Here is a 13,021-nt window from a genome sequence, read left to right as displayed (position 1 = left end):
TGCATAGCTGCTACTAGAGTATATTTGGAGAAATTTACTAGAACACTAGAAGTCTAGATGCAGTTGTTGGATTGACAAATAAGGTTTTCTTTCGTATGGTTAGGCATTAATCTTCAAAATATGGTTATAGCCTTATAGGATGGATTTTTTTTAATTAATCACAAGCTACTTTAAGCACAATAAAACCTTTTTAGTTGGACCTGAAGGTGTTTTTTGGCAAAATTTTGGCTGATTATTATTTTTATCTTAGTTAGATAACGTTTGGCTAATTTATTATTATTTTTTTAAGTTAGAGTCTAGGTTCAACATAACTTATATGATTATACTTCAATTTTTATTACTAAAATCAATATTATATTAAAAAAATATTTTATTATTATTACTATTTAATAATAATATTATTATTATTAATAATAATAATATTATTATTATTATTATTATTTTAATTAACTAAAATTTTGCCCACCCTAAAAAATGAGGCTGGATCCGCCACTGGTGCCATCATGCCTAAATTTGGCTTTGGCATTGAACTTTCCAACAACAAAAACAACATCCAGCCTTTATCCCACTATGTGGGGTTGGCTACATGAATTTTTTTTTTCTCCATTGTGTCCTATTAAGAGTCAAATTCTCATTTAAATCTAATAAAGAAATGTCATTTTAATATTTTCTAACCAAGTCTTTTTAGGTCTACCTCAACCTTTCTTAACATAAGTTAAATCTAATACATCTACATTCCTAACAGGATAATCGGAAGGCCGTTATTTTATGTGACCAAACAATCTAAGACAACTCACTCTAATCTTATCTTCCATTGGAGCTACTCCAATCTTTTCACGTATATGCTCATTTTGTATCCTGTCTCAAAGAGTAAAGCCACTCATCCACCTAAGCATCCTCATATCTACAACACTTAACTTAATATTATGCTTCTCTTTTAATGGCCAACATTCTGTACCATAAAATATTGCAAGTGTATAACAAACATACTATAGAATTTTTCTTTAAGTTTAAGGACGACTTTTTTATCACACAACAAGCCCCATGCATTCCTCCACTTCAACCATCCAATTTAAATATACTAATAATATCCCTATCTATTTCACCATCACTCCGAACTAGGGGTGCAAACGAGTCGAATCGAGCACGAGTCAAGGGTTGTTCGAGTCGAGTTCGTCTGTCAAATGTCGAGCTCGAGCTCGAACTCGAGTCGAGCTCGAGCTCGACACGACAGAAAAAAAAAAGCTCGTCGAGCTCTCGAGCAGCGGTTCGAGCTCGAGTTCGCGTGCCCGCGTCCGTCGTTGCTCGCGCGTCGCTGCTCGTGTCCGCGTATGTCGTTCGTCGTCTGTGTCGCTGTCCGCGTCGGTGTCCGCGTCGTCGTCCGCGTCGGTGTCCGCGTCGTCGTCCGTGTCGGTGTCCGCTTCGTCGTCTGCATCGTTGCTAACCACTGGGAGCAAGAAAAATAGTTTCCATCGAAGGGATAGCGGATGAGCTCGGACAACGAAGTGATGGAGCTGCGGGAGAGACCGCTCTTTTCGGATCTGTCGAGATAGTGCAACTCCTGACCGGAGAAGGCCGGAGGAGCTCGAGCTCGCGTGATCCTACTGCTTGTTTTCTTCTCTATGTTCGTCCCCCTTGCTTTCCTCCCGGGGCTCCACAACGGCTTCCCAGTCTATGTGTTGCCGGAATCTCTCTTAATATCCCATGTTATTCTAGCTCAGAACCCCAGGGTTCCCAGATCCAACATGGAAGTCTTCCGGCGGCGCATGCATTGGGAAGCGCCGCTTAGATCTTGTTGCGGGAGATCTCTGTCGAGTCTTGCATTGTATGGTCCCGTCTGTCGTCTCTGTCCGCGTCACTGCTCGCCATCCTTTTTCCCGCGTCCACGCCGTCCCTGATTTCATATTCCCACGACAATTTATTTTTTCCCAGTGAAGCGAGCTGCTCGACGAGCTCTCGAGTCGAGTCGAGCTCGAGCTCAATAAGCTATCGAGCTCGATAAGCTCGACTCGTCAAGCCTACTGTCGAGTCGAGCTCGAGCCGGCTCGCGAGCCGGCTTGACTCGATTCCACCCCTACTCTGAACAATCGCCCAAAATATCTAAAATGTGTACTCTTATTAATGACATGATCACCCAAAGTCACATTCCCCCTACTAGATCTATTATTACTAAAATTACACTCTATATATTTAATTTTGTATCTACCCAAACGAAAGTCTTTAGACTCTAAGGTTGACCTCCATAATTCATGTTTACCTTCAACTCCATCTCTAGTCTTATAAACAAGAAGAATATCATCAGCAAAAGTATACACTAGGGTACAACCTCTTGCAAATGTCGATTAAGAGCATCCATGGGCTTAAGGCTAATCCTTCACGTAATCCAACTGAAATAGGAAAGTACTTGGTTAAACCACCTTGTGTTTAAACATAACAGCTCCTGTATACATATCCTTAATGACTTGACTATAAGCATTATTAACCCCTCTTTTTTAGAAAACTTCATAAATACTTCTCTTTGAGCTTTATCATATGTTTTCTCTAAATCAATAAATATCATAGGTAGATCCTCGTTCTCTCTATACTTCTCCATCAAACCTCTCAATAAATGTATAGCTGTCATAGTAGACCTACCCAGCAAGAATCCAAATTGATTTTGAGAAAAATTAGTATCACGCCGCAACCTATGCTCAATAACTCTCTCCCATAGTTTTAATGTATGACACATTAACTTAATTCTTCTATAATTCACACAATCTTATGCATCACCTTTATTATTAAAAATAAGAATCAACACACTCATTCTCCACTCATCTAATATCCCTTTAGTCTTCAAAATAATATTAAAAAGTTTAGTAAGCTAAGAAATTCCTTCATCTCCTAAGCATTTTCATACCACTATTAAAATATCATCAGGTCCAACAGCTTTTCCACACTTCATTTTCTTTAAAACCTCTCTAACTTCTATTTTACTAATATGCCAATAAAAACAAACATTTTTTTTATTTAGGGTGTTAAGGTCATTAATGTCAATCACATTCTCACGATCTTTATTGAAAAGTTTAGCAAAATATCTCCTGCACCTTTGTTGAATATCCTCTTCTAATAAAAACACTTTTTTATCTTCATCCTTAATACACTTCACTTGAACTAAATCCTTACTACGTTATCTCTTTGTTTGGCTAACTTATACATATATCTTTCGCCCTCCTTAGTATCTAATATATTATATAAATCATTAAAAGCTAAAGTCTTTGCATCGTATATTGCTTTCTTAAGCGCCTTACGGGCCTCTTTATATCTTTCACAATTATCAAAATTTTTACCTCTAAACCAATTTTTATAGCAAATATTCTTATTTTTTTATCTTTTATTGCACATTTTGATTCTATCACCAACTATTTTTACTACTAAGAATTTTTTCCTTTGATAATCAAAACATATCTTTTGCAACACTCTTAATATCACTTACTACTTTTTTTCACATAACATTAGATTCCTCATGCACAGACAAAATCTTAAGATCTAGAATTTTACTCTAGAAAATATTTTTATTAATATTATTTAAAAGCCTCACCTAATCCTAGAATAATATTTTACTTTTTTTATTTTTGCCTATTTATCTTAAAGTCTAAAACTAATAAGAGATGTTAGGTACATAAACTTTTACTCTGAATAATTTTACAATCTTTGCAATGTAAACAATCTATTTTTTTATAAGAAAATAATAAAATTTAGTTTTACTATATCCATTCTTATAAGTGTGCTCATCTCTTTTTTTAAATAAAATATTACAAATTATAAAATCATAAGCTAAAAAAATTTAATATTGTCATATCACATTTATTAATCACTCCCAACTAATAATCACCATGAATACTTTTAAAATTATCTACCTCTCTACCAACATATCCATTAAAAATTTCTCCAATAAAAACTCTTTTTTTAGATGCATCTTTTGTATTAATTCTTCTAAGTCATTCCAAAATTTTAATTTTAAACACATCCGAACCTAATTAAGAAACATAAACACTTATAATATTAATAATCTTAGCATCAACAACAATCTTTAAAGCTATAACTTTATCTCTAATTTATTAGTTTTTATAATATTAAACTTCAAACTCTTATACATAATCACACCTACATCATTTCTAATATGACTCCTATCAGAATACAATAGTTTAAATCCTAAACTATCAATCTTCTTAGCCTTCTCTCCAACCCATTTAGTTTCCTGAATGCATAGAATATTTATCTTCCTATGAATCATAATATATATTAATTTTATTAATTTGACTGTAAGGGGATCTATATTCCAAGTTCCTATCCTAATTTTAATCTCATGGACTAGCTTCTTTACCCACATTCATTCATAATGTGGTAAACATTGCCTATTTAACACTGCATCCGGGCGCCGATGCAGCGGCCCTTGCACACTTGATGGCTCCAAAGAAAATTTCAGCTGTTATTGCAAGAAATTCCCTTTGCATGACAAAGAAGGAATTATACTTTCATGATTCATCTACTTCTAAACATGGGACTTCAAACCACCATGACACACAAGACATGGAATAATGTTACGAGTAAGAGCATCATTTACTTATCATTAGCTTTAATGCATGGCTTCTGAGTAAGCGTTCATACAAATTAACATGAAACTTTAATGATTGGAGATCCACACTAACCCCAAAAATCACTAGTTGTGCACATGTAACAGTAAATAGGCGTTACTAATTACCTTCAGAAAATAACGGATTCAACAAATGGATTTACTTGTTAATACCAGATGTTCATTTAGGAAAAAGAGCTGTTAGTGCCATTTACTTCCAGCCATTGGACTGCAATATCTCCATACCACATAGGTCGAGGAATATTGTTCTGATTAAAAGCATCATTAACTTATCACTAGCTTTTAATATAGAGCTTCCATCAGTCCATCCATCCATCCATCACAAATACATTCCATGCATATTTATAACACTAAATTACAGATCAAATAACCATGTTGTCTGTACGTATAATTTAGCTAGAGTTACAAATTTTCAAATAATTGTGATTAGATTAGCCGAGTAATCCGTGTTCCTTGATACTAGCGGGCATAGCTAAAGAGAAGGATGATAGGAGAGAAATTTCAAACTTTTGCATCAATCAGACTAGAACCCTAAGCTTCAAGAACAAACCAATTATAATTTTGCCAGCATTAAAGGGCAGCTGAGCAGTATCTAACCATGAATGATAAGATGTTTCATAAAGATTCAATTCACTTTAATAACTTTATAAAGGGAGAAATGTTGAAAAAGCTATTACTTCGATGTCTACAGACATTTAAGGCTTGTTTGGTTCACATCATGTTGAATGTTTGTTGGTAATTGATACAGAATGCATTGCAAAACTTGGCGGAGTCCAATATAGGAGAAACGGAAAGGTAATAAGAAAAAGGAGTAAAATAAATTAGACGAATGAACTTCTCAATTCATCATGCAATGATCCTAAATAAAAGACTAAAGATCTTATATAGACTCAAGACTTATAATGCTCGCTAAAATACATCAAGGCTAACACAAAGAAATAATACATCCTACGACACATAAGAAACACGTTTCAAACATCTTTTTGAAACTATGGACATATACATGAGGACAAAGTCATTCTAAAGCAGTTGTGTAGACTTCATTGTTATTGAACATCAGTGTAAGATGCAATTAGTGTTTGTTGGGCTGGATGTTAATGCTTGTTTACGATATGCTACCACGACCACATCTGTATAATATGTTTGGGGGTCGGAGATATCTACTATTTTGATGTCAAACAATTAACAACTAGCTTGTGTTAAAAAAAACAAGTAAAATGCTTATACCTAAACATAACAGCTATTAAAACAGATATGTATAAAAAATAACAACTCACTGAAGATGTCACTAAACCAAAACAGTAAGACATTAGAAAGTCTTGCAATCTCATAGTAATATGATAGCTAACTTGCAATTTTGTATCCAATATAATGAACCAGTATTTTAATGACAGGTTCTATCGGAAAGCCAAACAATAGTAACAAAACAAACAAAACTAGAGTTACTAGACCATGTTACCTTCCAGGATACCAGGTTTAGAAGTTCAACATAGTTTCCACTTCTAAGTGATGCTAGATCCATGTGACGAGGAATATAGTCAACACGCACAACCACAGGCTTCACATCACATTTCTGAAATAAAGAGATGGGGAGTCAGTCCAAAACCAAGGATGCCCTCAAGACGCAATATATTTGTAAAAGCTACAAATGAAAAGTACCTAGCGCCATAGCTTTGGAAAGAAAATAAAATTTAAGATTATTATAATTACATAATATGTACTACCAAAGTATGCAGATAAATGCGCGCACACACCAAAGAAAGGATCTGAAAGGCAGAAAAAAAAAACGCACCTTGTAGAGACACTTCTATGGAAAAGAAAGCATTTACCAAGCTATACTTTAAAGCAGACTATCTATAATAATTAAATAATAGATTTGTCAAAGAGTGCAAGTTAAAGTGAACATAATCTAACTATTAAAACAAAATCTCCTCAAGTTTAATAAAAAAAGAACTAGCAATTTAAGCGTTCAAGAATAATGAATTACCACACAGGTAAACTACCACTTTTTAACAAAACTTCCATTCTTCTAACAAAGAAGGTTTGTAAGATATCTTTCTCTTCACTAGAAATAGGGAACCATGCTACAGATCCAATAGAGAAAAACCAACTAATATTCAGCCATTCAACAATGTTTCATAAGAATATCAAAGTTTTTCTTTGGAGTACTTCGTGGAACAGCTGATGATAATCATATGAACAAATTTAAAAAAAACTAGCAAAAATGCTATCGAATAAAAAATCTGCAACCACAAGACTGAAGAAATTACACCGGACCACCAAAATGCTCACCTGAAAGAAAGGAAGTAATGCTTCCTCAACAATTGGCTGACTTCTATGGACATTAATCTTTTTCTCAGCTATACATGACATATCGGAATCCTTAGATATGCTTGGAGACTCTTCAACAGATGATCCATTGCTAAAGAAACTGATAAGGAAATTTATCTGGCTTTGGTCCAGATGCAACCGTAATGGAAGAAATTCAAGATATAACCTGCCCAAAACAAACATTAGACACAAGCAGAGAACAGATTTTATAATAGAAACTAATGTAAACCATACACGCTAGAGACTAATTGTGGCATGGGATAGAAGAGCAAAAGATTTATTTGAAAGATTTGCGTATGTTAAGGCATGTGAAGCAAAGTGGCTTGGTTTTAGTTGTTTCTCAACCAGACAGAAATGGTTGACTAGAGCATAACTGTGATAAGATGAAACATCAATTACCCAAAAAAAAATGCATTCAAGAGACAAATCAAACCAAATCATAGATATCGCTGAAAATATAAAGTTGTTTTTGTAAAAAGGTAAATTCTTATTTGGTTCCTCAAAAAATTAATGATATCTTGAGGTTCTATTTATCCCACGATGATCCCCTAAGTTTCAATAATTGTACACATTAGTCCACCCAAATGAAATAAACTTCAATAAATTAATAATAAAACACATATATTTAAGATTAATTCTGATAATAAATCCACCAGATGGGGCTAAAAAGAGATGAAAATGAACTTAGTTTATTTCTGTTGTGGATTAGTTTTGACTCCTCGTAATTGGCATATGACCAATTAGACTTCTGCAGGCTAATTTGACCTGATTAGTGACATGTACTGCATCAATTTCAACAGAATAAATCGACCTCACTGCAACTCACTTCAATGTGACTTCCATAGCTAAGATTCCAATCCTTAAGAGTAAACTAAACTATACTAGGGCGCAGCCAGTGCTAAACTACTCTCCTCAACACTAGAAGAAAATTGTATCAATAGCTCCTACGCAAAAAATCCATTAGAAGTACCAAGAGATTTATCACCAAAATTTTAATTAAAACTACAAGAAAATCAAATATCATCTTAAAATGATTCTGAACGGTAACTTGGAGGAGAAAAAATTATGACATACTTTTATATTAGTTTCTAGTAAATTTTACAAAAATGACTCGCAATTTTAGTTAAATTTGTTATGTATTCCTGATGCATTTTTTATGAGTGGCTCCCCGCCCACCACCCACAGCCCACAAACATAAAAACAAAAGATAAAAAATCCACCAACCTAACTAATAATGGGGCTCATCAACCCAACTCAATAAGCTTTTACCCGCAATAAACAAAACCCAACCCCACCACCCCCCAAACCTGCAACATCCATCATTCTTGCCACAAAAAACCCTCCCATTTCCTACAGCATATGTGGTGGGGACTTAGTTGACTATCTACCATTCGGAGGTCCAAATACCATCATTATGAACACCTCATCAGTGGAGGCCATCGGTTGGAAATTGAATACGATACATACAGGTGAACTGAACAAAAAACCACAACAAAATACCATAAATCACCAAAATTATGTTACAGATCACATGAACTGAAGTAACACTTTAGTCCCAACAGATATTTTCATAAGAAAATATCCAACCAAAAAAAATTGCTAAGTCAGTTCAAGCTTTATCCTGCATCATTTGATAATTGATATTAATCAAACTACCAATTTATGTAACTAAAAACAATCAAACGTTAGTAAGAAAAGTCTCAGCTTGATAAGAATAAATTGCCTGCCAGACCTAGATACATGTCTCTAGAACCAATGATGAAAAAGTAAGAAGCAACGCAGTAAAAAGTATTCTTGTCCATAGAAAGGAAAGAATACCGTCAAGCCCTAATTACACAGTGAGATAACTTCATCAAGCATTATTTTTCAAAATGCACATAGTTCCACTTTTAACAAGACACAATGGCGAAAAAGGATTCATGTAGCCGACCCCACATAGTGGGACAAAGGCTTGATGATATTGTTGTTGCATAGTTTCACTGAGAAGTAAAATTAGAAGCATAAGGCTCAATTTTAAAAGAGAACATCCAAAATAGTAAGCTAGGAGTCCTTAACTTCAAAGTGTTAGGGGTCCTGCTTTGAAGTACTAGAAGCAATATTTCTAAAGAAATATGTTAGACCGGTTCAGCCGATCCATGCAGGGCCGCCTTGCGGGTAATAGAGGCGGAGAAGTTCTGCCTCCTGCTCATGCCGATCAAACCGCATAGTCCAAAAGAGCATATTAGGAAGGTTTTAGGAGTATATGAGAGAAATTTGAATGTAGGGGCTGTTTAGAGATTTCCTTTTGGATTGTATGCATTAAATAGTTTGTTTTTCGAGAGTTATGGCATCTTGAATTTCGCTGAAATTTGAGATCTTTCTTAGGTTTTGGGTTCTAGCCGCATCTAGAGATTTGGAAGAGATAGATCTTCCTCTCGAATAGAGGATCAATTGTATCTTGGTATTTTCCGTTTCCCTTTCATCAAATAATACAAATTATCTAATTTTTCCTCGTTTTGTGTGGATTTTTGTGGATAATTCTTGCTATTTTCCAAAGATTGATAGGAATTACTTAAGATCTTCAAGAGTTTCCTATCAAATTGGTATCAAAGCGTTTTCCGGACTGTTCTTAGGCAATTTTTGGAGAATTCCTGCGGCAATCTTTTCTATTTCAGGCAGTGATTTTTACTATTTTTGTGGTGGAAATTTGGATTTTCGAGAATAATAAAGATCTGGGGACTTATGGCAGGAAGAAAGGTAGAGATATTAGAAGGAGAGATCAGACAAATGAAATATGAAATTTCATATCTCCAAACTCAAGTTTCAGATTTAAAAAAGAATATTCCAGTCGTCCATGATAAGATATATTCGATTTTTTCCATACTGGAGAAGATCTTGAAGAAAGTTCTCGAGGGCTAAATCAAAATATCTTCGTCGGAGGTGAGGGAAGGCGTCGACAGCTAGAGAAGTGGGGATACCCTAAGCCAATCAGACAAAGGGAAGATCAAAAGTTGGAGATTTTGGAGGGAACAAAAAAAATGTCTCCCTAGAATCTATTCCTAGGGAGGAGTCAGGAAGAGGGTATGGGAGAGGGGGGAGGATATAGGGCAAGAATAAAGAGGTGCTGATTTGGAGAGGAGAGATGGGGGATTTGAAAGGGAAAAGGGTAATTATGACAAAAGGGGGGCAAAATTTGAAAGGGGAGGGTTAGTTATGATCTAAGGGGTGTTGAATTTGAAAGAGAAGGTGGAATTTGATGGAAGGATTGGGTATGAACGTAGAAGAGATGATTGGGACACTTTGGGGGAACCACTCTCTTGAGGAAGGGGAAATTATGAAGGGAAAATAGGCGATCTGAGGGTGAGGAAGTTGAAGATACCTATTTTTGAGGGAGAGGACGCCCATGGGTGGATCTACAAGGTGAAAAAGGTATTTTACCGCCAACATATTAATGGAGGGGGAGAGATTGATGGCAGCCGGGATGTGCTTGGAAGGGAAGGCTTTAGCATGGTACCAGTGGAGGGATACGAGGCGACCGATATGAAACTGGAGGGAGTTTAAGGACGTCTTGTTTGAACATTTCCAAACCAGTATGGGAGGGGCTTCTATGAGCAGTTCTTCGCTTTGATGCAAGAGGGGACAATGGTGGAGTACCATGAGCAATTTGAGTACCTTGCCAGCCGTTGGATTGGCTTCTAGAGACTGTACTGGAGGGAAACTTTATGAAGGGATTGAAACCAGAGATCCACACAACAGTTAGAGTGATGAGGCATCGTGACCTGGGAGAGGCTATGAAGCTAGCTTAATCTGTAGAGGATCAGAGACACCTAGAGAGAGGAGCGGATCTTATTGCATCTAAGGAGCCAACATCGGATACTCTTCAGAAGACTTTGAAGGAAAATACTATAGGAGGAAGACCTGGGGACAACTTCAATAAGCTCATAGAAATGGAATTACAATAGAAGAGGGCGAAGGGGCTCTGTTTCAGATGTGACGAGAGGTAAACGCCGGGGCACATGTATAAGGATTGAACTATTCATGTTCTTACCGTTTGCGATGACGAGGGAATGGAGAAGGGTGCCGTCTTTTCACCTTACGGACAAGGTGGGTCTTTGGAATAGGAGTATTGTTATATGGATCCAGCCGGTCCATGCAGAGCCAACTTACGGGTGACATAGATGGAGAAGTTCCGCCTCTTACTCATGTCGATCAAATTGCATAGTCCAATAGAGCAAACTAGGAAGGTTTTAGGAGGAGTTTAGGAGCGAAATTTGAATATAATGACTGTTTAGAGATTTTCTTTTGGATTGTATGCATTAAATATTTTGTTTTTCGAGGGTTAGGGCATCTTGAATTTGGCTTAAATTTGAGATCTTTCTTAGGTTTTGGGCTTTAGAGGCTTCTAGAGATTTGGGAGAGAGATAGATTGATGTAGAAAAATGGGGAGGGTCAACACTAGTCCAAAATAAATCAAATTTTGGCTTCCCTTGAGTCTAGTAGTTCATCATATTTGAGCTAAACTTTTAGTTCATTAATGAGCTGAGCTTTAGTTCATTTATTGAACTAAGGGTTAGCTCATTATGAGCTAACAATTTAGTTCATTTATTATCTTTTAATTAATGTAATTTTATGCTTTTTATGTTTGTTTTAATGTTTGTCTCTTGGAATTCCAAACCGGCCTTTGGAATTCCAAGAATTTGCTTTTCCCATGAGGTGACTCCTTGGTTTCCTCATGGCTTTTAGTATTTTGTGTTTGCCTCTTGGGATCTCACGGCTGGGCTCCTTCCGTGACCGTCCCTCGTTTCCCGTGGCCGTGGCTCTCGGTCCGTGCGGTTCCCCTCGTCTCCCGTGGCTGTCTCCTTGGTTCCTGGTTTGGGTGTTAAACCGTGAGCTTGGGGGGGAGTTTTCTATGTGTTTAGTGCTTTGAATTAAGTGTTAAATTAATGTAAGGTGTCTTTTGGTCTTCCCCTTTCATACCTATATATATGGGGGTATTGTAATGTTTGAAATAGTTAAGTGAATGATATTTGATTTTTGGAAAATCTGTTAACCTGCGGGTTGCTCGGAAATCCTGCGGGCTCTTTCCAACCTTCTTTTCTCATCCCCTCCGGAAATCCTGCGGGCTCTTTCCACCCTTTCTTCTCGGGCTTCTAATATCTTCGTCTCTCTGCAAGTGCCGCTCCACCTGTATCCTTCTTCTCAAAGTGCAGCAACTTTAGGGTGTCTGTCGTGTTGTTTGTAAGTCGTCGTCATAGTTTTTTTTATTTGGTTTTAAAATTGAAATGTAAGAGTTTGTTCTTCCCTATTGTTCTCGTCTTTTTTCTCATCCTTCTTAATTTCGTCGTTAGAAGTCCGTCGTCTCTCTTTAGTGGGCGAAGGGTATAGGCTCCCTATATCTTTTGTCCGCATCATTTGTTATCAGAGCAAGTTAGGAAATCCTAGGTTGGTTTGTCGAGTTTTGTTTTCAAGTCAGTGTTTGTCAAAGTTTTGTTTTGTCAAGTCTGAGTTTGTCAAGAGTTTAGAGTCTTATTATAAGTCTTAAGTTTTTTAGTTTGAGTATTTTGAGTCTTGTAATTTTTTTTATTGAGTTAAAAAAAATGGAAAATACCAAAAATATGGATACATTCCAGGAAGAAAGCGATCAACATAATCCTGATGTCCCACTCCCGTTGGACAGATGGATACCTACAGAAGGAGACTCAACGGATCCACTTCAAGATCGACTCTACAAACTTCAGTATCACATGTTCCTATGTGATCAAAAATTCGAGAAGTACAAGAGATTTCTACAACAACAATTTGAAAAAGAACATGAAGAAATTTTGAAGAGGTTTGCTGAAAAACTAAAGGAGCTCGATGAACTATATGCACCGCCTCAAGAGAATCAACAACAGATAATTCATCAAGAGCTGAATTCGCAAGAAGGGGAGTCTGATGCAGACAAAGGGGGGGTCAACACTAGTCCAAAATAAATCAAATTTTGGCTTCCCTTGAGTCTAGTAGTTCATCATATTTGAGCTAAACTTTTAGTTCATTTATGAGCTGGGGGCTTTGGTTCATTTATTGAACTAAGGGTTA

At 36.3% G+C, this 13,021-nt stretch overlaps 1 protein-coding gene across 2 annotated transcripts in view; it reads right to left on the bottom strand.

The window, feature by feature from the left end:
- LOC110108606 (autophagy-related protein 2) overlaps nucleotides 1–13,021 on the bottom strand; it is a 38,262-nt gene that overhangs the window by 6,204 nt on the left and 19,037 nt on the right. For both annotated transcript variants that reach the window (XR_002304485.2, XM_020839307.2), the window contains exons 7-8: nucleotides 6,926–7,130; nucleotides 6,093–6,206 (exon numbers count right to left, since the gene is read on the bottom strand). Coding sequence is in view for 1 of the 2 variants with exons in the window: in XM_020839307.2 (XP_020694966.1) it covers nucleotides 6,093–6,206; nucleotides 6,926–7,130 (319 nt within the window). In the remaining variant the exon portion in view is untranslated. The remainder of the gene's footprint in view (nucleotides 1–6,092; nucleotides 6,207–6,925; nucleotides 7,131–13,021) is intronic.

The sequence above is a fragment of the Dendrobium catenatum genome, unplaced genomic scaffold (genome assembly GCF_001605985.2).
Source record: "Dendrobium catenatum unplaced genomic scaffold, ASM160598v2 fragScaff_scaffold_743, whole genome shotgun sequence".
Lineage (NCBI taxonomy): Eukaryota > Viridiplantae > Streptophyta > Magnoliopsida > Asparagales > Orchidaceae > Dendrobium > Dendrobium catenatum.
This window is presented reverse-complemented; position numbering and strand designations above follow the sequence as displayed.